Below are 26,197 nucleotides of genomic sequence, written 5' to 3' on the forward strand. Positions count from 1 at the left end.
GCAAACGTGACCCTTACTTCAGGGGTGTCACACATGCACTTACATTCTCCGCAACATTTTTTTTTAAACACACAAAGAAAATATTCTTGACAAATTTCACACCATCTTAAATGTGAACAGCGGCATAAATTATAATCAAGAAAGTAAATTACCCTTTTAAGTAATTACCCACAATGCACTTACATTCTTCAGAACATCATTGGTGTACTGTATATTATTCATTCAGCGCAAATAAAGCGAGGGGAAAAACATTCCTGAGACGCCAATAATGTACATCCAACTGTACAATGACTGGTCTGAAGATATCAATTACTTCTTTTTACACCCTGCATATTTGACCACAAACAACAGTCGACGACACTTAATAGTGGCACATATTCAACAGTGTTTCAGATGACTTGGACTCCAGTGTGAAGCTTGCTTAATTTGCACTGCGAAGGCCAAATTGTCCAGCTCAAGCCAGCTGGTACAGTCTTCGGCTTCCCCATAACTTGGATCAGGATCAGCAAACGCTTTCCAGATATTCAAACTTTGGGCTACTACTGGAGTCCTTCGAGACACTGACGCCATGTGACCCAATTCCTGCAGATGACATAACCTAATGGTAAAACCGAAAAACCAGCAATCTGCACAGCATCAGTGCCCTTCAGTTAAGAATGTATATCGGTTGCCCAATTGAATGCGGCACACACGTACCGATTTTTAAAACGTGAGAAAACAGAAATATAGTTCCTTTTTGCGCCACAATCATGGAGTCCATGCCTCAGTCGAATTCGGAGTTGGCCATACATATTTGTGATTGTACATATTGAACAGGTTTAATATTCTCTGAGCAGATAGGGTATGAAAAAACATTCTCTAACACATTCCATTACACTGTACGTACTTTTAGTCATTTTAGTAATCTGATTTTCATTTCTGTATGTTGCCTTTAAATGTCTTTAACTCTTTTCTTTGTAAATGCTTTTAAATGTTGTACTTTTCATTATGTGAAACTCGTTTCTATGTGGATGAAATTATATATATTAATAAAGCTTCCTTGCCTTGTATAGTACAAGATAATCACACAGGATATTCTTTTGCGACCACTGATAACGGGCATTTGCTAACTTTGACCAGAAGAGAGGAAAAATGCTCAAATTAGGCCAAATTGTTTGCGTGTGTACCCAGCTCAAGGAAATGCACATTTAAGAACAACAGAGGGCTTTTACACTTGTCAGATTTTATTAAATAACACCACTGATTATGAAATACAGTTAAAGTAACTGTTGACATTTCTAAAATAAATAAGTAAATCAATAAATATGGATTATATGAATATGTAAATATATTTTTTCCATTATTATGTTCGCTACTTTTACACAATCCCCTAGTTTGACTTTCAAAGAGTCTCACTCTTTAATTTAATTCTTTTTTTTTTTTAATTGGCTTTAGGCATCAGGTTTTTTCTACAATTCCTACCTAGCAACAAGTTGCCCGCTGATGGCGTCACATGACCAGAAATGACCTTGCTGCCAAACTTACTTTTCAGTCATACATGGATTTGTGTTGATTCAGCAAAGTGATTGTTGGTGAGAATTATTGGAATTTTAAAAAGCTTTTCAGGTATGTAAATTTTTGTTATATTAAAACGTTAATTGGTTTTCTGTTCAACTATTAAGTAGAGTAAACGGTTTTCTCGTCTGTTCGATAGTAAAAACGAGTCTGCGTATTAAGCGGAATCTTGCCTCACCCACTATGGAAATGTTACCCGACCACTGCGTGGGTTGTCGGTCTCTTGGTCGAACCTCCTCCCTCCTTCCTCCAGTTGCGACTCAGCCTTGCCCAGTCAGATAAATCACTCCCACTCTCTGCTAACCTGCACACTGGGGCCACGCACCAGAGAGGGGCAGAACGTGATCGCCGAATTCTGTTGCACTGGGAGTCCACTTTCTTCTGGTGACATTTAAGTGCAACACTTACAAAGCATGTCCGGTCGAAGCATAGCCGCCAGGGTGCTGGTTGCTCTGTGCATCGGGACCGCAGTGCACTGCATGCCCAAGGGGAATCATAAGAACCGAAGACAGGCGCAGCAGCATCACGTCCCCTCGGTGTCCCAGGGTAAGTTTCAGGTTCTTCCACTCTGCTCGCATCGTAATTGAGTAATTTGCCTCCATGTGTCATTTTAACATACCAGGTCACTTACATGATAATCAGGATCCTGCTAATCTAGATGCTTGTATGCGTTTTATAGTTTCACCAAGGTAAAACATTGCAAAGGAGAAAACAGTTATTATGTGGAATATTGGAGAAAACAGTTATTATGTGGAATATTGGAGAGAGACTGAAGTGTTAATGGAAGACGGAGATTGTGAACAAAGAGCCAAGTGGTTGTGGGTGGTGGGCAGTAAAAGTGGAAAAACAGTAGTTGTCCCTGCTGCAAATGATTTACGGTATTACCTTGCCAGGGCTTCCTTTTGAAGTGAACTTAACACGTCTGGGGTCAACTTCACAGACAATGGAGAGTCGTATCTAACAATAAAATGTTTTTCATCTGAATGCATAAATAATATTGACCTAGTGCCAAATGATTTATGACAATGTCGGGGCTCCTTATGAAGTCAACTTAACGCATTTTGGGTAAAATTCACAGACAGGGGGTCTTATCTGGTTCTGGTTCTAAATGACAGTGTACTGCAGGTGTTAGTGGTTTCTAAAGTTTTTGCGATCAAACTCGATCCAGGAGTTTGTTCCCACGGCATCAGGTACAGTGTTTGTCATTGTGTACAAGTTGAGTGTATTTTCCTCTCGCATATTGTAGACAGATGGACTTTCGCCTTTTTTTAGATGCCTGCTTATTGCTTCCAGCTTGTAGCAACCACCCAGCATTGTTTTACCTGCTTTTTTCTCGTGTCTTGCCAGATGGTTGCAGAGAGAACGGTCATTTCTACAACATTAACGACCAGTGGGAGCGGCAGTACTTGGGCAGCACTCTGGTGTGCACTTGCAACGGAGTCGCCGGCATTAAGTGCATAAGCAAGCCTGAAGGTGAGTTAGCATGTGTGTGCCTGCTGTGTTATTTTATCAGCAAGTCTGTCTTTATTTATCTCACCATCTGAGACAAAACAAACAAACCTTCTCCTCTTATGTCTCCCCCTTCAGCTGAAGAAAGATGTTATGATAAGATCAACCAGCAGTACTACACGGTGGGAGAAACATATGAGAGACCCAAGGATGGCATGATTTGGGATTGTACGTGTATCGGTTCTGGCAGGGGGAAAATTAGCTGCACCATCGGCAGTAAGTTGGACCCATCCACAGGAAGTGCTGCTGTTAATTGTTCACACCACAGAACCACACTTTCCGGCTTGCGCATAGCGGTTTTTAACATCTTAACCATATTTTAAATTGTTAAAGACTCCACACAGAATGAATTAAAAAAAAAAAAAAAGTCATGTGTTTTCCAAATGCTTTTCTATTGTGTGGTGTGCTTGAGATGACAGACATTGTAAGGCAAGGCAAGTAAGCTTCTCAAGGTAACTCAATGTGCTTCACAATTACAAACACAGCGAATTAAAAGCTTTTGCATGCAAAAAAGATAAATACATATAAAGTAAAGTTAAGAAATAAGAAGTAGTTTACTAAAATGACAAAAACAATATACAGCACAAAGAGATTTTGGGAAAATAAATTTTAAAAAGGCTTTAAAGGACCTTAATCTGATTTGATTTGTGAGCGGATTCGGTTTCACGTTTAGGATTGTTGGCCCTGATTGCTTTCAGAGCTGATCGGAGGAGGAAAACTGTCACAATCGACTAGTCGATGAATCGACTATACAACATTGCATCAGCCTTTCAAGGTTATAGCAGTCTAACCGCTCATCACCTTAACTTCCAATATGCCATTTAGTAGAGAACATTTTTATTGCGCGTTTGCTTCTAATCTCCATTTTATCCCGGCAGTTCTCTCAAAACTGTTTAGTGGTTAATTAAATGTCTAGTCATTCTTTTTGTGGAAGTGACACACCTGCATGCATCCGTCTAGATCGCTGTCATGAGGACGGGGCTTCGTATAAGATTGGAGACACCTGGAGGAGACCTCACGAGACAGGCGGCTACATGCTGGAGTGTGTCTGTCTGGGTAACGGCAAAGGAGAATGGACCTGCAAGCCTGTTGGTGAGTCATCCACACGCAAGCAAACACACACACAAACACACCCCGGTTGTGACTAACTGGATGGTGACACGGAGGATGATTCGTTAATGTCAGGTTAGAGTGTATCCACGTTAGAGTCATGTAGTAAACACGAGTGATATTAATATTTTGTGTGTGTGTGTGTGTCCTCCAGCTGAGCGTTGCTATGACAACACGGCGGGGACATCCTATGTTGTTGGGGAAACGTGGGAGAAGCCCTACCAGGGATGGATGGTTGTGGACTGCACATGTCTGGGAGAAGGAAGTGGCCGCATAACATGCACATCCAGAAGTAAGACATCCCTGACCTAGATTTAAATAATTACACCACTTAACTTTTCTGTATTTATTTTAATTTTTTGAGTTAATTTGCTAGTGACCTCTGAGAATTCCCTCACTGATCCATTTATGTTCCCATGTTGACTCCTTGCAATCAAACTTGTCTTTGTTTTTTCATTTTGTCACAAACGGGCGAATGCCTGAATGTGCGTCACGCGAGCAAAATAAAAAAAAAAGAATTTCTGCTGATTATTTTTGAGCAAGTCACATGTGTGTTGTGCGCTCTACTGCCTCTCAAATGCCAAACATCAATCTCTTCTGTGCGTGTAAACTCACGGGATTGAAGAGTTTTTTTAAAAAAAAACAAAGTATAAATTCCATAAATATTACATCAATGGAATATTTCCAGAATGAATAGTTCTACTAGTTATGTTATTTTATATTATTATTTTTTTGCCAGTGCAAAAGTTAATGTAAAGCAAGTAATACTTTGCCATAATTCCAAAGTGAATAGATTGTTTTATTGCGTAATTCTAAGAATATTTCTTTGTCCATCAGGATTATGATTAATTATTCGCATCTATTCCAGATCGTTGTAACGACCAGGACACTCTGAGCTCCTACCGTATTGGCGACACTTGGACTAAGACGGACGCCAGAGGCAACCTGCTCCAATGTCTGTGCACCGGGAACGGCCGAGGGGAGTGGAAGTGTGAGAGACATGCCTCACTTCACACTACAGGCCTGGGTGAGAACTGATGATATCCTTGTGCTTTTCGTTTTTTCTTTTCTTTTTTTTTTTTTGTTTTTGCACCCCACTCCTGCTCCCCATGCTGAGAGAATAATGTATAACAGAGACAGACGTGTCGAAGGGGGGGGGAGCCAAGTGTTGATGTGAGAAAGACATGTCTTGTAACTCATGATCATGACCTCATGGGCAACACAGACATGGAAAAGAGGGTAAAAAAAAAAAAACCTAAAGACAGGAGAGCGTTAAGCAGGGAAAAATGTGCTACAAGATGTTGAAAGAAAAGCACTGTGTTCCCTCCAAAAATGATTAAAGTTAATAAAGGACAGTTTTAACATGGTTTCTTGCCCCCTGACCTAATTCCCACGTTCTATTTCAGGCACCGGCTCTCGCGTGATCACTAATATTCAGCCTGCCATCTACCAGCCGGCCCCCTTGCCCGAGCTTCCGCAAGAAGGCCCCTGTCGCACTGACTCCGGACTGTCCTATTTTGTTGGCCAGCGCTGGCTTAAGAGTCAAGGAAGCAAAGAGATGATCTGTACGTGTTTGGGCAATGGCGTCAGCTGTGAACAGTGGGGTAAGTTTTGCTGTTTAGTCACGTGAATCAAACTGTCCTTTCTAAATTACAGCTTCAAGTGCCCGTTAAGTAATAATAAATATGTCTCCTACCACATTTTCACATGGTTGTGTTTTCATCCAGATGGCCCATCTCCAGTGTATGGGGGCAACTCGGGAGGTCAGCCTTGTGTCTTCCCCTTTGTCTACAAGGGCAAGACTTACCACGCTTGCACCTCCGATGGGCGTGCTGATGGACAGCTGTGGTGTTCTATCTCATCTGACTTTGAGACAGAACAAAAGTATTCTTTCTGTACAGAGAAGAATGGTAAGCCAGGAATGAAACTGCCAAAACTGCAGTATTTCTGGAGCAACTGGGAAGCCGGAAACAAATGACATTGTCTTCTTTCCTAGTAATCGTGGCAACCAGGGGCGGCAATTCAAACGGCGCTTTGTGCCAATTCCCTTACTTGTACAACGGCCGGAACTACACTGACTGCACCGCAGACGGACGCAGAGACGGCATGAAGTGGTGCGGCACTACAACAGACTATGATGTCGAACAGCGCTTCGGATTCTGCCCCATGGCTGGTGAGTGGGAGTGTAAACTGGACGAGAAGCAAAGCCATCTGCTTGGGCTGGAATCGCTTCGTCGCTGTGAAACAAAGGCAATGAAAGACACATTTAAATGTGTCTCGCAGACATGGGACAATTGTAAATCATAATTTCCCAAATGTTGTGAAATGTCTGCAAGCCAGATATGTTTCTTAAAAAAAACACACACACATACTTATTTTAATTTTCTCAACACTTGAGTTTGTTTGCCACGGACCCAATGAATATAATTAGCCAATCTAATTCCAATCATGCTCCCAGACGACAAACATTCCTCCCTGTCTGAAAAAGGTGACGGGTAACTCAATTCGCATGTCAGCTCGTAACAGGGTGGAGTTAAAAAGAGTTGGCTGAATCTTGTTTTCAGCTTTAACACCTTGCCCCTCGGCAAACTGAAGTCATTTGGCTTGTGAGGGAAGTGTTGTTTTGTTGAATTGGTGTCAGTTAGAGCTCTGCAGGCAACAAAAGGCGCTGAAAGCAATGAAACACCAGGAGGTTATTGACGCCAACGTCTGTGAAGTACTAATGAAATGGTACCGATGATGGGAGCGGCACGTAAAATGAAAGTCAGTCCCCCCCCTCAGGCGACTTAGGTGACCAAGCTATCAACATGAGTCCCATGGCTAAAAACTTGGACGTAGCCTCACGGTGAAACTATATCCTTTGTTAGCATGGAGAGTGAATCCCAAACAAATCTTTTGAGCGCTATCCTCCAACAAATCTGTGGGGAACTAGCCTACATCAAAAGCTGCTTGGACTTCAAAGTTGGCAGATGGGAGATAAAATAGTCTGGCAGCAGACTGTAAAAAAGTGGAAAGGAAACACTGGAAACATCTGCAACAGTGAGGTAACATCGTGTGATGTAATCACTTCACTTTTGTGATAATTACATTTTGCAAAGTCCCAGCCAATGAACGCATCCTCATCTCAATTGGATCATATTGTAATTCAATTCAGCGTTTTATTTTCCCATGAATCTTTTCTATAAATCTCAGGGCTGAAGTTTGGCCAACACCCAGTTGTTAAGAAAACAGCCTGTCAAAGTTTTAAGAAAGCGGAGTTGTTTGCCTTTGCGCAGCAGGGGGCCTTTGATTCGGACTTTAATGACTTCACAAAGACTATCAAAACAAACATTGTAATTGAGATGTTAATGGTGGATGCTAAAAAGAGTCTCAACACCCCCCGCTGTTTTTTTGGCTACGGCACTTGTTGAAAAGGTCAACGTTGTGTCAGCCATGTGGTCTTTTGAAAACAGTTCGTAACCATCAGGAACAATTTGCATCAAATAGTTTCTCATTCTGACTCAATACACTGAAAAACAGCACCATGACCAATAATGTGCATATCTGAATCTAAAAAAAAAATGGGATTTTGCCGCTGTGAGCATTGAACCGTATGTAAGAGTTCGTCTGAATCCGAAACAGTCTGCACAGTCACAAAGAAAGGTGTACCTTGGCATGCCTTCAGCAATTGCGGTGCAGTAAATGCATACTTTACTGAGGGAAGCATTTTAAACAAAAACAGACCAAAATCCCCCATCAATCATTTTGAGTTAAAAATTCTCAAGCCAGCGGCGCCTTTAGAGGCCAGTCGGTCCGGATTCAGAGCAGGTCTATCTCCTGGCTGCATTCCAACGCAGCAGATGTACTATCTCCTCCTGCTCCTATGAAACTATAGTGTTGCTTGTTTAGACTGAGCCAAACAATTCTAGCGCGATTTCTTCCACGGTATGATTTTTAGATAGCACGCCGGCATCCTGCACTTAAGGCACTGCAATGCGATGTGGCTGAACACGATTGAAGTGTCTCAATGTGCGGGCTTTTGCAGCTATTTTTAATAAGCGGCCGACCGTGGGCCACATCGCACATGTAACAGCCAATCGAAAATGGTATCACCTGAGTTTTTACAATCAAAATTACATTTACGGGTATGAAGCGATAATGACTGATGACTACTACATTTTAGCGATGATTATTCCATACACTGTTCAAAATGTGAGCAACCCCACACGACGAGGAGGAAAAAAAATGTGCAAATTTCTCAATACTGTCTGTGTGTATCCTGTTTAACCGTCACACGGGCTGTAACAACACCTAAACTGTTTTCATCACACGTGATGCTCACTTGGCTCCAAAATAGTCCCGTCATGAACATAATATAGTGTTTAACTTTTAGGACAACTTTATCACATTCAAACACTGGCATAAAGATGAGTGTCGTCAAGGCAAGCGTACTCTTTAACTATCTCCGTTTAATGTGGACCACATGTTGAACACACACAATCATTCCTTAACAAGCACACCGGACAGATGTTTCTGTTTTTTGGTCATTACAACACAGATGTTCCTCGGTCCCTATTCGGCGAATCAGCATCCCGGTTTTCACTTGTATCTTCCAGCCCATGAAGAGGTGTGCACAACTAGCGAAGGGCTTATGTACCGCGTCGGGGACCAGTGGGACAAACGGCATGACGTTTTGGGTCACATGATGCGGTGTACCTGTGTGGGCAACGGCCGAGGAGAATGGAGCTGTGTCGCCTACTCCCAACTTAAAGGTATGCGCTTCGAGGCTGCAAATGTGGCCTCTCTGAGCAATACTGATATCACATGAGTGACAAGTTGAAAGGTCGTGGCTGACGTAAAGTGAGCTGCATGTCAGAAGGTCAAAGCTGAGTACTCACACCTGTGCATTACGGGTTTTCCGCTTGCACCTGCACTCACGCACACGCATGCCAGATGTTCGGCAGCCATGAAAGACGTTTCATTTGGCCTTTGCTCACGTCCTCGCAAGACTTTTTTTTTTGACAGCAATCCTTTGTTTTTTTCAGACCAGTGTATTGTGGATACTCTGACCTATGCGGTGAACCAGACCTTCACCAAGCAACATGAAGAAGGCTATACGATGAACTGCACCTGTTTTGGACAGGGGCGTGGCCGCTGGAAGTGCGACGCTATTGGTGGGTTGAAATTCTGCTTGCAAAAGTTTAAGGAATTCCAAAGTGAAGAGGAAATCTGGAGGTTAACCCATCTGAACGCGCCCACAACTAATAAGAAAGTTTTCTATGAAATGCATCTTCAAATTTCCAACCCCTTGTTGTACCTGCACGCAGACCAGTGCCAGGAGCCAGAGACACGAGCCTTCTACCAGATTGGCGAGTCTTGGGACAAAGTCATCCATGGTATCATGTACAAGTGCTATTGCTATGGCAACGGCATCGGCGAGCTCAGCTGTGAACCTCAGCAGTCCTATCCTGGTAAGATACTTTCATGGCGGTTGTTTAAAAGTGGTGTTTGTAGTATAGAGCTGCACTGGATCTTACTGAGATGTGTTTCTATCGCTACTATTTTATTTTAGCTACTATTACTCCGAAAATATCTGTCTGACTGTCAATCAAAACTGAGTCTTCTATTTTCGTAAAGGTCATATTTATGGGATACTAACATTAGAAGTGAGTGTCATAAATCACATCTAAAAGGGCGGCCCTTGACTTTGATGTGTGACAGAATGAGATCGGTGGCGTGTGCGTTACTCCCCTGCAACTCCCCAAACACACACATGTGCGCACACACACACACTTTTGGATCCTTTGTTCCAGCGAGCATGTGGCACCTCCCCTTGCCTTTAGAACAGCTGCACAGAAAGTAGAATGCATGCGTGTCACACACACACACACAGACGCAATGAAATTTGCATGTCTGAAAGGACAATTTTACATTCATCCATTTTCTCCATTATTTCAGTTTTAACCAAACATGTCAAAGAGTTTTAGATCTGGTTAAGCAATACTTCATCACACACTGTTAGCCGTGAAAGTCATCTGCTAATTTATGAACATTAGCGCGAGCCAAAATCAGCCAAGAAATTTGTGTGAGGTATACCTTGCATTTTACATCTTGGTCATATGCAGGTTGACGAGGGATAAAAAAATGTGGGGCACGTTTCAGATGTAACTGGCCGTAATGGCAACCAGCTGTGGTGTGTATTCGTGCGTGGGGGGGGTGTGTGGGGGTGTGTGTGAGTGTGTGTGCCATGCAACGCTGCTGGCTTTTAAAAGTGAGAGTGAAGTCTGGTCTCCAAGTCGGGCTGCAACCATAAAAGGTAAAAAGAAAGAAAGCCCGATGGGAATGCTCACTAAGTTCCGTTATGATAAGATCCTTTAAAAGGGTTATTTGCTTTAATTGCTCTTTTCACTGGAATGGAACTCACTCTTTTCTAGAATTACTTTTTTTTTATTAGTTAAATAAACCAATTTTATTACAAGTAAATTTAGCATGATTACTATATTTTGAAAATGTAAAAAAACAGGAGCCATTATATAGCACCATACTTAAAAGTTATGTGCGTGTGTTATGTATGTTATTGTACACACACGACATTAAATGCAAATTAATTATGTGACGTGTGTTACACTTGGGAATCAGCGGAATCCTCCCTCCACTCGTCAGTGGCCTGTGGCTCCGCAGCAGTCTTTAATCGGTCCCAGATTGTTTTTGAGGTCTGTGTACGCGCGAGGACGTCTGGTTAACCGAGCCACTTGCTCGGAAACCTTGATTACAGGTCTGCTCTTTGGAAAAGTGGAGAGCAGCCTCAGTTCTTTATAGAAGCTACCAGTTTCTATCAACAGAGGTTACGTCCGATCCGCTCTCCACTTGGCTTATGCTGCAAGATGACATGACACCGTCTTTTCTTTTTGTTTCCCTCACAGGAAACATGTTGGGCTTCTTTTGTTTATGTGCTTTTTATATACTTGCTATTTCTACTTCAGTAAATCACAGATGTGATTTGAATGATTTCGCCAGCGATGACGTAATATACTTTTTCAATCGGAACTCCCACTACTACAAGGTATTCCAGGCTATCGGGCAACTTGTTTTCACAGATGTGGGGCAGATGCTCAATGGTTTTCGGCAGAAGACGGCAAACCTCAGCGGGTGGAGAGCGTTTCGTATCAGTGCACGTCGACATACTTATGATGGGTGTGCCGTTTTGACACCCAAGAGATAAATAATCACTTGCTATATGGGATTTTTTATGAGGCCGTTCTGATGTGGAATCCTAACAAATGCATAATGGTTCCATTTTCAGCTGCTCTTTGACCCACGTTACGCAAATTGACCATCAGCTGCTTGGAACTTGGGCAAGATGCTCAATGTGTTTCTTGTTTCTTGGGTGAGCTGGGGCTTAACCCAACTGACTTTGAATGAAAGGCTGGCAACACCCGAGACTGGCCGCGACACAATTGCAGACATTCATAATCATCATCAGAACATTTTTTTTCTGATCATTTGGTCTATGATCGGAATTTTACTTAGATTTTCCCACGGTCGTTTTCTCTATTCCCTGGTCATTGAGTAGCTGGTCGAGACGGACGGGTAAATAGAAGAGCAAGATATTCGAATGTTCTCCCATATGGCTGCTGAGGTCCGGGCTGGAATCTGACAGTTGTGTGCTATTTTAGTTTTGTTTTTTTTTTCCTGGAAGAAATTCTTACCACATACCTTTTTGCAGAGGAGATTAGTGAGCACTTGTGTAGACAAGTAATCTAATATTTGATCGTATAATATTGAAATTGGATGATCTTGCCCTTTGAATTTCTGTCATGTTATGAAATATTGATCGGCCTGTTTTCTCTACCTTCGTGTTCCTGCCATCTCCCCTCTAGGTGGTCAGCGTCCTGTCCAGGTGATCATAACAGAATCTGGCAACCAACCCAACTCCCACCCGATTCAATGGAACGCTCCACCCTCTGCTCACATCACGCAATACATCCTCAAATGGAGAGTGGTGAGTGTGACATTCAGATTGGATTTCAATTGTCACCGTGGTTGAGCAAGCATTGATAGCATTTGATTGTTTTCCTTTTGAAAGAAAAATAGCAACAACGCATGGATGGAAGTGCTGATCCCAGGTCATCTTAACTCCTACACCATCTCTGGACTGAAACCGGGCATCACCTACGAAGGTCAACTGATCAGTGTGTTGCGGTTCGGACGGCAGGAGATCACACGCTTTGACTTCACCACGCATTATGGATCATGTGAGTTGAGAGAGTCCAGTCCAGTCTGCTGTGCGAATGATGAAGAGAGAATTATTTACAAATAGGGATATATTGTTACGCCATTTTTTTGACGTTCTAGTCTTTTCCAACATTCTCCATGTATTCAAACCATTCGAACAACAACATATTCACCTTATTCAATACAATGAAACTAATTTCTTCACCACTTAATTCCGACTTTTTCCACAACTCCAAATTCTTTCAGGACATATTTGCAACTTTTTTTCACATTCTCAAAATTGTGACTCTTTCTTCTGTCCCTCTCACAGTGGCGACATCACAAGGCGAGACCACCCAACCTCCACCCGTGGTGGACACCTCCGAGTCGGTGACAGAAATTACCTCCAGTAGCTTCGTCATCTCTTGGGTCTCTGCCTCCGACACGGTCTCCGGTTTTAGAGTAGAGTATGAACTCAACGAGCAGGGACTGAGCACCGGGGAGCCAGTGGTTCTCGGTAAGTATGGTACAACAACTCTGATCGTCATGAACATTCCTATGCCGCAAAATAATCAAGCTCTTTCATGGAAGATTTTCCAGGATATCGTTTTAAGTTCATGAAATAAAAATGCGAGCAAAAACTAGCGTAAAATTGTACCGCGTTGCATGTTTTAGTTATTTATTGAGATTATTTGCTTCCCCTTAACCACATGAATTCGAGGATGTTGACAATTGGTTTATTTATGTTGACCAAATGTTTGTGTATATTCCGGGCAGACCTTCCCCATACGGCCACATCAGTGAACATCAATGAGCTGCTTCCTGGGCGAAAGTACACAGTTAACGTCTACGAGGTGACTGATGCCGGAGAGGACAACCTCATTCTTTCTACTTCACAAACCACCGGTGAGTGCATACTTTGCTATACATTTGCTCTTATCTCATCGGAGGCGCACTTTTTCTTTTTCAAGTACTTGCACTATTGCCTTGAATGCACTTCGTAGCAAAGAAAAGATCTTACTGTACGTTTGTTCCATGTTCCAGCTCCCGATGCCCCGGCTGAACATGAAGTGGAGGATATTGGAGAAACTTCGATTGTGATTAGCTGGGATAAACCACTGGCTCCCATCACTGGTATGACCACTGGCACGAGAGTCACTTCCAGCCGATCCATGCACATGACCAAATTGTTTTTCATCCACACAGGCTATCGCGTCGTCTACACCCCATCCATAGAAGGCGAAAGCACTGAGCTGACGCTTCCTGATACAGCAACGTCTGTGACCCTGAGTGACCTACGGCCGGGGAACTTGTACAATATTAGCATCTACGCAGTGGAGGACAGCTTGGAGAGCGAGCCTATTTTTGTGCAGGTCAACACCGCTGGAGATCCACTGCCAGGTGACTGCATGTGTGACATTTCTAAGAATGAGCTTTGGCTTGGTGATTTGAAAGCCTTAAAACAGCCAACCCTTATTATTTATGTTTCCTTTACCTAATACAGTCAATTTGAGATCGTTTTCCAAAGGAAAGTGATGTCACAGACTTCACAGCTGGTGCACTTTAGTTCTGATTGACAAGAAGAACGTAAAATTTTCCTCTCTGCCAGGTCCAACATGTCGTTGGCCCGGTCAAGCAGATGCGTATGTGTGAATGAGTTTGCATAACCTGTGTGATGGAATAAAGATGTGGGACCTGCTTGAGAGTGCACCGCCATGTTTGAAGTCTCAATCTGCTATTACAGATGGCAAGTGGACAAATTGTGGCGTGTTTTTTGTCCAATTTTGTTGACTGTTTAGAGCCACTCCTAAGCCATTACCTCATTTGATTCAAACTCTTTACCTGGTATTTGCTCAAGCAAAGTTTTAAGCAGATTTCTTTCAACCCCCACAAAGTTTCCTTTTCATTCTGAAAACCTAACACCAGGTGTCTTTTCCCTGTCCACAGAGGAAGTAGCCTCCTCAACAGACCTGCAGTTTTACGAGGTATCAGATAAGAAAATAGTTCTGACCTGGTCCGGGCCAGCTGGCGACGTCTCAGGTTACCGGGTCACCGTGGTCCCAGTGGACGAGTCTGGCTCTCCTCAGAGAGAGATGACTCTACCCGTCAGCCAAAACTCCTACATGGAAGTGACCCACCTCCAGCCCGGAACGCCGTACCGCTTCAATATCTACACGATTCACAATGGAGAGGAGAGCATACCACTTATTGGGGAGCACATCACAAGTGAGTAGGAAACATTTTGCAGAATGCACACTTTTGAAACACTGGATTGGGACATTCCGTTTAAAGTCACCGATTATGAGAGCAAAGATTGCATTCGAGTCGTGTCTTATTTTATCTATTTTTATGGATGGGAGGAGGGAACGACATCCATCAGGTTGGATTTCACTTAATGAATCTCCAGCGACTCTTGTCCTAATAGTGTCTGTGTTGCTCCAATTTGTGATTATGCATTTGCAAATAATTCTCCAAACCTTAACGGCTTTAACATCTCTTTTTGCAGAGCCTGATGCTCCAACCGATATCCATTTTGCCAACGTGACCGAGGACAGTGCTGTGATTCTGTGGTTCGCCCCACGAGCCAAAATTAGCGGATACCGTCTCTTCCTCACCGTTGAGGGCTCCAACCCGAAGCAGCTTCGCCTGCCGCCCCGACTCACCCACTACACGCTCCTCAACCTGAAGCCAGATACAATGTACACTGCTACACTTCATTCAGAACAAGACAACACACTCAGCGAAGGAGAGACCGCTGTGTTTACCACTAGTGAGTACTATGATCACTATTTCTTGGTCGATGACCTGACATTGACCCAAATGTGCTTTTGTGTTTGTAGACCCACCAATGGGTAACGCTCCCCACTTCAGCACTGATGTGACTGACACTTCTATAATAATCTCTTGGACTCCTGTGCCACGCGTCAGCTACAAGGTATGCATACTTGCCTCATTTCTTGAACAAACATGCCAGCACATCACAGCAGATACCGCATAAATATTCCGTCTCAGGTGATGGTGGCCAAGACGCATAGACTTGAGATGTGTTTTGAGTTACAAGTGTGATCACGGACGGGTTAAACTTGTCAGTCAAAGCATCAGGGTTAAAATGCTTCTATTGGTTTAAATAGCGCATCTGTCCCTGAGTAACACTGGAACTTCAGACCTCTGGGAATAATCACATGGGTCCAAATATGTCACACGAGTGATGAGAATGCTCTGCGCTTCGTCCGTATTCTTGGGAAAACATTGGCCTCTGACCTTTGCCTCCTGTATCCTAACGCACGTCTGCGGCTTTTCTGTGCCGTGCTGACCATGCGTTCATTTATCTCAGTTGACAGTACGCCCCAGTCAGGGCGGAGAAGCCCCACGAAACGTGACCTCAGATTCAGGAAGCATTTACGTATCCGGTCTGACTCCCGGAGTGGAATATACCTACAGTGTGCAACCCGTCATTAACGGAGAAGAACAAGGAACCCCCATTACGCGCCGTGTCGTCACACGTGAGTGAAAGCCACTAAATATTGTATTCTCTGTTCTCTCTTTACTCTATGATTTATTTGACTTTTCTCACCAGCTCTGTCGCCTCCCACTGACCTGCACCTGGACTCAAACTCAGGCACTGGAGACATTACAGTCCAGTGGAATGGAGCAAGTACACCAGGTTCGGGGAAAAAAAACATGTGCATGAACTGATAAATCTTCTAAAAAAAATTAAAAATGATAATTTACTTCCAACTCCCTCCACCCCAAGACATCACTGGCTATCGAGTAACATGCGCTCCCACCAACGGGCAGCAGGGAAACAGCGTGGAGGAGTTTGTGCGGGCTGGCGAGAACTCTTGGACCCTTGAGAACCTCAGTCCTGGAGTGGAGTACAACATCAGCGTATTTACGGTTAAGGATGACATGGAGAGTGTTCCAATATCAACAACCATCACTCCAGGTGAGTTTGATTGTGAGATTTAATAAGGGAGTCAGGTGAACCACAACTTTGATATGACATTCTGAGTTAAGGGTCCTTTCTGTTATTTTATCCCTTTCTGTCCAGCAAAGCTTTTATACTACCAAGTTGACAGTTAATGTTTTTGGCATTAACACGTTATAATGCTATTCTCAACTAACTAAAGTTGCCGTCATAATAATACCAAACAGTGCCAACTGTTTTGTTACACAAATCTTTATGGATTAAGGATTTATCGTGGATTTATAATGCCTTAATGATGTGTGGTTGTAAAATACGGTGATTAAGAAATTTATTAGACCACTGTATGGTAGATACATTTTTATAGTTCTGTCGATTGAAATTGAAAGAGTCTGAATTAAAGCACTTGGTGACGATAGATAGTCTCTATTAGGCATGATCCAGTTACAGGTTCCAAGGTTTTAAAAACTCACATTCATTTAAAAAAGCATTTTTATACAAGAGGTGTAGCAAGGCAGAAAACTAGCTAACTAGCTAACTAGCATCAGTTCCTTTCCGCTTTGACTTCACTGCACAAAGCGGAGAAGAGCAGAGGAGTACTTTTACTGTTGTACTACAATTCAACTGTTTATTTTCTGCTTACATTTACCAATTACCTGCAGAGTTCTTTCATTTCAATGGAAGAAGTTATTTTCCAGTAATTTCCAAAAATTCCGTACATTTAGAGCTGTAATTGCTATACTGTAAAACCGCAATATTTTTGCTTGGACCGGGTCTAGTCTATACATAAGGTGGTCTAATAAATGTACGCACTGCATATTTTACAAAAAGCAGCAACAAATATCTTCCATTGGTGTGATATGGTGAATCCATATCTCACTATACTGGAAGTTGAACTATATTAGCTATTCTTTGACCGTTGCCTCTTTTTGTCTCTTTGTCTTTTTACTCATCCACGTTGTGGCCCTCATGATCAACCACTTCCCTTTCTCTGGACTCCATCTTCTGTTTGTCTGGTGTTCTTTTTGTGTTTTCTTGTTCTTTCCCACCCCGCCCCTCAAACCATCCGATCACAGAGATCCCCCAATTAACCGACCTCAGCTTCGACGACGTTAGTGACACCACCATCAGTCTCCGCTGGTCTCCACTCAACACCACAGCCATCACTGGTTACCGAATCATCGTGGTGGCGGCGGGCGAGAGCGTGCCTATCTTCCAAGACATAGTTATGCCAGCGACCGGACATTATACGGTTTACGGGTTGGAACCCGGTATCGACTACGACATTAGTGTGATCACCGTGACGGAGAATGGAGAGAGTGAACCCACCATGGTCACACAACAGACTTGTAAGCAAAAGCGCATTTTATGACTTCAGCCTCTTGTCACGAGAGCCAATAGGTGATCTGTGTTTACTCTGTTTTCCATAGCTGTGCCGGCCCCCACTGATCTGGGCTTTGGTCAAGTTGGGCCGGACCTTATGGAAGTCACTTGGGTCTCACCACGCGTCCCCAACAGGGTTGACATCAACAACTTCCTCATTAGGTTTGAACATTAAATGCTTTTAACATTCGGCAACGTGAATTCTTAGATTTTGTGTCTAAATCCATCAAGAGGTTTAAAGATAATTGCTTGTTTTAAGCAGTTTAAGGCTGCACTGTATGTCCTCAACAGGTCATTAGTGGTCTTTTTTCTCTAGGTACCATCCCATTGACAATGACGAGGACCTTACAGAAACCAGCGTCGATGGCACGATGAACAATGTTGTGCTGAGGAGTAAGTTGGATCTAAAGCAATAATTATACAGCATCTTAGAACCACAGAATGGAAAGCGGGTTTTTTTCAACATTGTTTCCCGCTCTGGACAGATTTGCTCCCAAACACAGAGTATCTGGTAAGCGTGGTGTGTGTTTATGAGCATAGAGAGAGCTCACCCCTTGTCGGAACCCACAAAACGAGTGAGTCTTGCTTGTTCTGGTTGACCCAAGAGTTAGTATTGATGCAGATTTGATTTGACAGAATTGTTTCACTCCCAACCTTCTTCAGCTCTGGATTCACCAGTCGCTCTGCGTTTCTCTGAGATCTTCACCACCTCCTTCACCATTCACTGGCTGGCTCCCCAGAGCAAAATCACGGGCTACCGCATTCGTTACCAGATGACCAGCGGTGGAAGAACCAAGGACGAGAGGCTACCCCCTTCTCGAAACCACTTCACCCTGACAGGACTCGCTCCAGATACTGATTACCTCGTTAACGTCTATGCCGTTAGTGGGACGCAGGAGAGCCTGCCGCTGAGTGGAAACCAGAAGACAAGTAGGAAATCATGTTGTTCTCCTCATCGGACACCTGAGATTGTATTGCTTCATGATTTGATTTGATTTGATGTGGCTTTATGCTTTTTCTCCAGTTTCTGACGCTCCTACAGACCTGGAAGTGCTCGACTCCACCCCCACCAGCATCACCATCCGATGGGATTCCCCTCCTGTCACTGTGCGCTACTACAGGATCACTCATGGCGAGACAGGTAGATTTATCTTCTCGACTGTGTTTATGCTGTCAAAAAGTCAACGTGTGTGTAACTTCCCAGTCACTCCTTTCATCACCATTTCTGTCCTCTCATTCAGGAGGCCACAGTAATCCTAAGGAGTTCACCGTGCCTGGCTCTCAGTCCACCACGACAATCTCCAACCTGCAGCCTGGCACAGACTACACCATCACCGTCTATGCTGTAACTGGCCGAGGAGACAGCCCCGCATCCAGCACTCCCATCTATGTCACACACAGAACAGGTACACCAACACACACACACGGACACACAAACTTGTACAGTATTTGTTGTTGGAACCAAAAACTACCGCTTCCATCTTTCCTCTGCCATTGATCACATCCTAACCACTCTTTCCTCCTTTCATTTTTTCATTTGTTGTTTCAGGAGTTGACTCCCCTTCTGACATGAAGGTGATGGACGTTGACGACAACAGTGTCACTGTGAGGTGGAGCCCCGCTCATGGCCCAATCAAGGGTTACAGGGTGACCGGAGTCCCCAGAAATGGACAGGGCTCATCTTTCACTGAAGTTGTGGCTCCAGGTAATATCACATTTTAGATTTTTTTTTTTGGTAAACTTGACGAGCTCTAAATAATGTCTTTCTACGTGCTTATCACTCCCTTCGTGCTTTTCATCCAGACCAAACAGAGATGACTTTCTCCGGCCTGATGCCAACAGTCGAGTACACTTTTAGTGTTTATGCTCTGGGACAAGATGGAGAGAGTTCTCCACTGGTGGTGAACGCTCTTACAAGTAAGGCTTTTACTTATCGACCAAACAACTTGCATTTTCCTGCTGTTTTGCAGCATATGATTTGAACACTTTCCTTCATTTTTAGATGTAGACCGTCCCAAGGATCTGACCTTCACCGACATCGACTCCACTTCTTTACGGATTCGCTGGGACAGTCCCGATGGAATTGTTACCGCTTACCGGGTCTTGTATTCCAGCTCTGAGGAGGGTGAAAGAGAGCTGCGCCCTTCTCCTCGAGGAGATGCTGAGTCCGCCGTTATTTATGGCCTGCAGCCAGGCACTGAATACACTGTGAAGGTCATCGCCCTGCATGACGACACGGCCAGCACCGCACTGGTTGGAACTCAAGCTACAGGTTTGAGATTTTCATTATTTGCATTCAGAAGCCACGGAATGTGTTTGGAGAGCAAATCTACTGATGAATTTGGGTTTTAATTCTGTGTGAAGCCTTTGTTCTATGCTGCCCGTTTTGGGTTCTAAATCACCATCTCACATAATTCATGCCGAAACTGTTTTGCTACTCTTTCAACACAGGGATCTCACCCCCCACCAACCTCCAGTTCTCCCAGGTCGGCCCCACATCCTTCACCATGCACTGGGCCGTGCCAGGTCAAGAAAACAGAGTGACCGGCCAGACAGGTCTCACAGGCTACCGTGTTGTTGTGAACCCGAAAAACAAGAGCGGACCCACCAAGGAGATGAATCTGGCCCCGGACGCAACGAAGGCCCACATCACTGGACTCATGGTGAATGTTTAATTTATGAAAGTCGGGAATTCTCATTTAAGCATTAATAATAGCTTCGGACTGCTAGTACCCACAATAAGTGTTATTGTCCCACTGTTGTGTATATTGGTTCATACATGTAAAAGTCGAATTTGAGTTACAGCTAAAATTTAATGGTCATTTTTATCAACACCAGGTTGAAAGTTATAGTTATCTTCTATTCATTACAGAATTACAGTGACAATTTTTCTTCTCCTAGGTTGCAACTACTTATGATGTCCACGTGTACGCGTTGAAAAACTCGCTGACCAGTCGGCCTGTCCAAGGAGAGGTGACCACACTAGAGAGTGAGTTTTGTTCAAACATTGTTTCAAGCCTACAAATAAACATATTTTCAAAGCTGGAGAAACAGCATCTTTTGTCATATAACATTCCTGTCTTATTAAAAAAAAAAAAAAAAGCACACAGGTTCTTGTTTATCCAAAGCAGGAAAAAAAACACTTTGTTTTTCTCCCTATCAGCGTTTCTCTGACCTTCTTTTTCCATTACAGATATCAGCCCCCCTCGCCGCGTGCGCATCACTGACGTCAACGACTCCTCCATTACGCTGATCTGGCGCTCCAAGACAGATGTCATCTCAGGTTTCCTGATTGAGGCCACTCCCACTTTCTCTACTAGCTTCACACCCATTCAGAGGACCATCGGCGGCGACTCGCGCTCGTATACGATCACAGGTACAGCGATATTTGCTGTTAGATATGAACATGCAGAATCGGAGAGCAATCTTCATTGAAAATTGGTTCTTCATGTGACTTGGTCTATGTTTACAGGGCTAGAGCCTGGTACCAATTATAAGATCAACATCTATACACTGAAAGGAAATGGCCGCAGTGCACCACTTACACTCACTGCCTCCACAGGTAAGCATCACTCCTTTATTCCGTCGATTCAGTCTAGAATAGTGCTTGACGTGAGCCAGAATAAGATGAGTACTGACGTACAGATCAAGAGGAGTTTCAATTTAGCTTCAATCTTTTTTCAGCCAAACCGGTGGTCAGCCCTCCCACCAATATGCAGTTTACCTCCCTGAACCCCACCAGCATTTCCGTTTCATGGGAGCGATCCCGCAGCCCGGGCGTGACCAGCTATTATGTAACCTATGAGCCGGCCGGGGGTTTGCCTCAAGAAGTCCTCCCCAGACCACACTCCAGCCAGACCTACGCCATCATCAACGGTGAGTGGGGAGAGGGATTCCAATTTAACTCACACTAACAAAGGGAAAGATTAGAAAACAGTAATATCGTGTTGAATGTCTGCTCACAGGTCTGAAACCAGGAACGGAATATGTCATTAAGATTGTTGCCCTGCAAAACACTTTGAGAAGCATCCCTCTCATGGGCAAAGGCAGAACCCGTAAGTACACTCGTCATCCACCTGCACTTGTTGATGTCACTTTGCAAGAAAACTTTCAAGTAGAATTCAAACGATTCAGCAATGACTTCATTGGCTTCAAAGTTTGGGATCATTTCACACTTAAAAAATTTGAACTTCTAATTAGAACATAATAAATTGTCTCCACAAGTGGGCAAGGATAGGCGGCCGCCGCTGCACTATCAATCGTTTTATTGAACAAACTCTAACGTCATAAGCACGTACATCCACGAGCTGCTACGGCATGAAACACACAGCCTGGCTAACGCTTTGCAAGTTAACATTCAACCGCTAAGATGAGCTCACAACAGTATATTAGTAGAAATATTAATTGTTGGATTTCCTGTTGCTTGACCAGGACCAGTGTGCAAACCCCGCCTGCAGTAAAATTCAGTTGGATGCGATGTACATTTTTGTTTGCTCTGTTGACTTTGTTTTTTTTTTTGTGCTCCACCAGAGCCACCTCCCACTCATTCATTACTGGTCCCCGAGCTGCCTCAGCTTCCTGTTTCTCACCGACCCACCACTGACATCTTGGACGTCCCAGAATCCTTCAATGACAAGATGTATGAAGGATGTTGAATCACTCACAAAAAAAAAAAGAGATATTGTTTTGCTCTCTCAAACTTCTTTTAAATTTTTTTATGCATTTAGCTTTGACTCGAACCATGTCCACTTGGCTGGTACAAGTGGCCAGAGCCGACCAGGACAGCAGGGGCAGCACATCTACACCGAATATCAGAGCCTCGGCCCCAACAATGGACTTCTCGGCCCTCATGGTGGACCCAAAGAAAACCAGAGACCAATTCTCAGAGAACCTCTCGTCTATATTCCCGTGGCAGGCCCTGATGGAAACAGAGTGCCCTTGGTTAAGGTGTCTTATTTACCAACAAAAACAACTGCATTTAATTCTCCTGTCTACTTGCGGTGACCGCAATCGATGTTGTGTTTCATGTGCCTTTCCTCGGGCAGGTGAGCGAAACACGTTTGCCGGGCCTTGCGTTTGGTTTCCCTGACAATGAGACCGAGTTGCCCCAAGAAGCGCAGACCATCACCACCATCTCTTGGCAGCCCATCCCGCACACCTCAGAATATGAGGTGTCATGTAATCCCATTACACATATGGAGGAAAGAGGCTTTCAGGTATCAAAATTCAATATTAGACCTTTTCAATTCCGTCAAAGCGAGATGGAACGCTGGCTGTAATTGCTCGATTAATTTGAATTGTCTTCCCCATAGATGCGTCTTCCTGGCTCCTCTAATAGTGCCACTCTGATTGGACTGACATCTGGAGCCTCCTATAATGTGATTGTGGAGGCCATGAGAGGCGGGGCTAAAGAGAAGGTCCTGGAGGAAGTTGTAACCGTTGGCAACGCAGGTACAGTACAGTCCAAAAATATGTTCATTGTATTTCTCCCTACAAATGATCGCACAGACGTCCGTGATGTCATCGATATAAGACTATAATCATCACATCCTGTGGTTATTTTTCTTCCCTCTTAGTTCCAGGGGACATCCCCATTTCCACCAACCGCGACGTGTGCTATGACACATTCACGCACACGTACCAGGAGGTGGGCTCAGAATGGGAGCGCATGTCTGAGACGGGCTTCAAGCTGTGGTGTCGCTGTCTGGGTCTGGGCAGCGGCCATTTTAGGTGTGATTCATCCAGTGAGTGGCTTATTAACACCCAGAGCAGCATGCTTTGCTAACAGGCAGCACTCCATGGAATTAAAACAAATTCTATGTGATTTAACCAATTAGGAATTTATATAATGGACTCAAGTCACTGAAAATGTGATATAAAAGTTTTTTTAATTGTTTTTTTTTTCTCTGATAGTTTTGATAGATAGCTTAGCCTTATGAGGCTCGTTAAAAAAATCTTCACCAAGGACAGAATGTTCCTCCCACGTATTATAAATTCCCAAAAAGCTATGTTTAAACCAAGCCATAAAATTGCATAATTTTATGTGCAGCAATTTTTCTAGCTCTCAGCATGGGCAGTATGGATATTATCGACAAGGTAATTCAAAAATTGGATATTTATGCGCATTATGTCCTTACAATTCAAGCTGTGGCGTCTTTCGGCATTTACGACACGTGGGCGCCATTCAAGCTAGGACTGCCACTGAACTGAGGGATTCTCACAGACGTGTCTGTCTGCCCATGTTGATGTCTGCGCTGCTGCCTCTGTGTGTAAAAATGATATTTTTTATGAAAGAGTGCAGAAAGCCAAGCGAGGCTAACACGAGCCACAAGCTCACTTCAGTTGTTTGTATTGACCAAACAGCTTGCATGATATCAAAAACCAAGCTCATCATCTATCTGCAAACCAGCTGGAATTACAGAAACATGTCACTGTATTCTGTCTGTACTTTTCATCTCCCCACATTTTTAAACATACAACTCCACCAGTCACCCAGACTTTATTTTTTATTTTTTAATTCTCTCTCTCCAACGTTCCCATAACCTCTCTCTCCTTCAGAGTGGTGCCACGACAGTGGCAACAATTACCGCATAGGCGAGAAGTGGGATCGGCATGCCGAGAACGGTCACATGATGAGCTGCACCTGCCTGGGCAATGGCAAAGGAGAATTTAAATGTGAACCCCGTGAGTGTGGACACACAAGCACAAACAGAAACACAGGCGTGAAATGGGAATAGCAGCTCAATGTTCTAAATTTCTGAACATATTGCTTGCGATAAATGCGAGTTCACTGTACAGTAGAAGTACTTTTATTGACTCATTAATGTTGCATGTCATATTAAACGTAAACAACGTTTTCCAAACAGATGACTCCACATGTTACGATGACGGCAAAATGTACCGTGTTGGAAACCAGTGGCAGAAAGAATACCTGGGAGCCATTTGCACCTGCACCTGCTACGGCGGACAACAGGTGGGTTTCCGAGTATTTCAATAAAGTGTGTCTTCTTGTGCATATTTATGGAAACTCAAGCCGCAGCTTTTGTGGGCCACATGATGGTCGACTGATTCATGTTAACAATCTCAGGGCTGGCGTTGCGAAAACTGCAGAAGGCCAGGGGCGCAGACCCACGTGGATGCTGACCTGCTTCAGCCTGTCCACTCCGATGTCTTTGATCGCTACAGAGAAAATGCTCGACGCAAACTGGTCAGTATTAAAATATGATCATCGTTGCAAAATTCTCTCGTACGAGCCTTGCAGCCATCACTCATCTAATGAGATAAGATTGAAGCTTCACTGGGTAGATCTCTGCCGAAAGTTAGATTTTTTTGCTACTAACATATTTAGAGAGAATTGTGAACAGTTCCAAAAAGCAGCATTGTTTGAGTAATGATAATTTTCATGATCTTTGTAACATAAAATTCTTGACCTATATTTTGTCCTTTCTTCTTCTCCCCTCTCAGAACATCCATTGCCCAATTGAATGTTTGAGTCCCGAACTGCTTGCAGATGCTCAAAGCCCCTCAAAGTAGAGAATCGGTCGGTAAATGAAGAACTCCGAAGCCTTACAGCAAAGACCACTTCAAGATGGACACCTCCTCTTGTCACATATGTGCCTTCACCACATTAGCGCCTTAAGACTATTTCCCAGCAAACTGTGCCTTTTTTTTTTAAAGATCCAGACTACATTCTTTATGCTGGTTCTTCAATCAAAGCAGACATTTTTGCCTTGGAATCCTTTTTGACACAAAACTGCCGGACCACAGAGGTAGATTTAATGCATTCACATATGACACAGTACTTTTGCACCAGGTCATTTTCTACTATATTTGTTTTAATATCTTAAAGTCACAAAGATGTTCCAATAAGTCGCAAAGGGTCTGTCACAATTATCGTTGTATTTAGTTGGTCTCTAAGCATATGCCAAAATTGTGTTTTGTAATGAAGGGGATAGGAATGTCTAACTGTGGTAAAGAAAAGATAAGCACTGCTCATTGTGATATGCTATTAAATGCCACCCAACACCTTGCTCGTCTGCGGCACACTAAAATTTCCTCTCTATGTAAAGCTGAGTAAAAAGCCAAAGGTGACTGACCAAAAAAGAAAATGTTTAATCTGTCGTTTGAAAATGTCACCGTTATTTCAGGTGAGAGCTATTTTCATTTCTGAATTGTTTGCTTTTCTTGGTTTTTTCTTCTTCTTTGTTTCTTTTATTTATCCCTTTTTATTCAGGCATTTTGTTCAATGCTATTTCAGGGTTGTACACTTTTTTTTAATGATTGGTGCCGAACTGAACTACTGTGGATCTTTTTAATAAACTGACAAATACAACATTCCATTGATTCTTTTTAATTCTATGTGAGATGAATTGAGTACAGTGGGTTTACGACTACTACTAAAACTGGGAACTACTTCTACTACCACTACCCATACTGCAGAACTTCTCTTTTTTATTCTCAGTAATGGTGTTGTTATATATTTTATCTAGTTGTTGATATTCTCTTGTATCTTGTTTTTGAGTT

The 26,197-nt window shown here is 43.4% G+C and overlaps 1 protein-coding gene across 1 annotated transcript; it reads left to right on the forward strand.

Annotated features, from left to right (window-relative positions):
* Positions 1–1,802: 1,802 nt before the first annotated feature.
* fn1a (fibronectin 1a) lies at positions 1,803–26,006 on the forward strand. The gene is made up of 49 exons (XM_088314960.1): positions 1,803–2,100; positions 2,902–3,027; positions 3,142–3,279; positions 4,024–4,155; positions 4,328–4,465; positions 5,042–5,200; positions 5,580–5,777; positions 5,901–6,083; positions 6,170–6,346; positions 8,769–8,924; positions 9,198–9,326; positions 9,480–9,623; positions 12,033–12,154; positions 12,239–12,407; positions 12,698–12,883; positions 13,144–13,272; positions 13,411–13,500; positions 13,573–13,767; positions 14,314–14,592; positions 14,873–15,136; positions 15,207–15,301; positions 15,701–15,869; positions 15,944–16,030; positions 16,121–16,312; positions 17,368–17,640; positions 17,722–17,836; positions 17,991–18,067; positions 18,160–18,249; positions 18,338–18,604; positions 18,699–18,815; positions 18,916–19,080; positions 19,224–19,379; positions 19,478–19,591; positions 19,677–19,946; positions 20,126–20,337; positions 20,576–20,663; positions 20,868–21,050; positions 21,147–21,236; positions 21,359–21,550; positions 21,640–21,729; positions 22,205–22,313; positions 22,402–22,621; positions 22,720–22,890; positions 22,987–23,125; positions 23,251–23,418; positions 24,233–24,358; positions 24,541–24,647; positions 24,762–24,881; positions 25,139–26,006. Exons 1-49 carry the CDS (start codon positions 1,968–1,970, stop codon positions 25,205–25,207), a joined length of 7,518 nt encoding a protein of 2,505 aa, XP_088171086.1. The 5' UTR covers positions 1,803–1,967; the 3' UTR covers positions 25,208–26,006.
* Positions 26,007–26,197: the final 191 nt, after the last annotated feature.

The sequence above is a fragment of the Idiotropiscis lumnitzeri genome, chromosome 14 (genome assembly GCF_059441095.1).
Source record: "Idiotropiscis lumnitzeri isolate Australia: NSW breed Sydney's pygmy pipehorse chromosome 14, RoL_Ilum_1.0, whole genome shotgun sequence".
Classification (NCBI taxonomy): domain Eukaryota; kingdom Metazoa; phylum Chordata; class Actinopteri; order Syngnathiformes; family Syngnathidae; genus Idiotropiscis; species Idiotropiscis lumnitzeri.

Coding starts and splice junctions, on each gene's coding strand:
- fn1a (XM_088314960.1), top strand. CDS start 1,968: ATGTCCGGTCGAAGCATAGCCGCCAGGGTGCTGGTTGCTCTGTGCATC. Junction 4,156..4,327: donor ATGGACCTGCAAGCCTGTTG/GTGAGTCATCCA, acceptor TGTGTCCTCCAG/CTGAGCGTTGCTATGACAAC. Junction 20,338..20,575: donor CCCACATCACTGGACTCATG/GTGAATGTTTAA, acceptor TTCTTCTCCTAG/GTTGCAACTACTTATGATGT.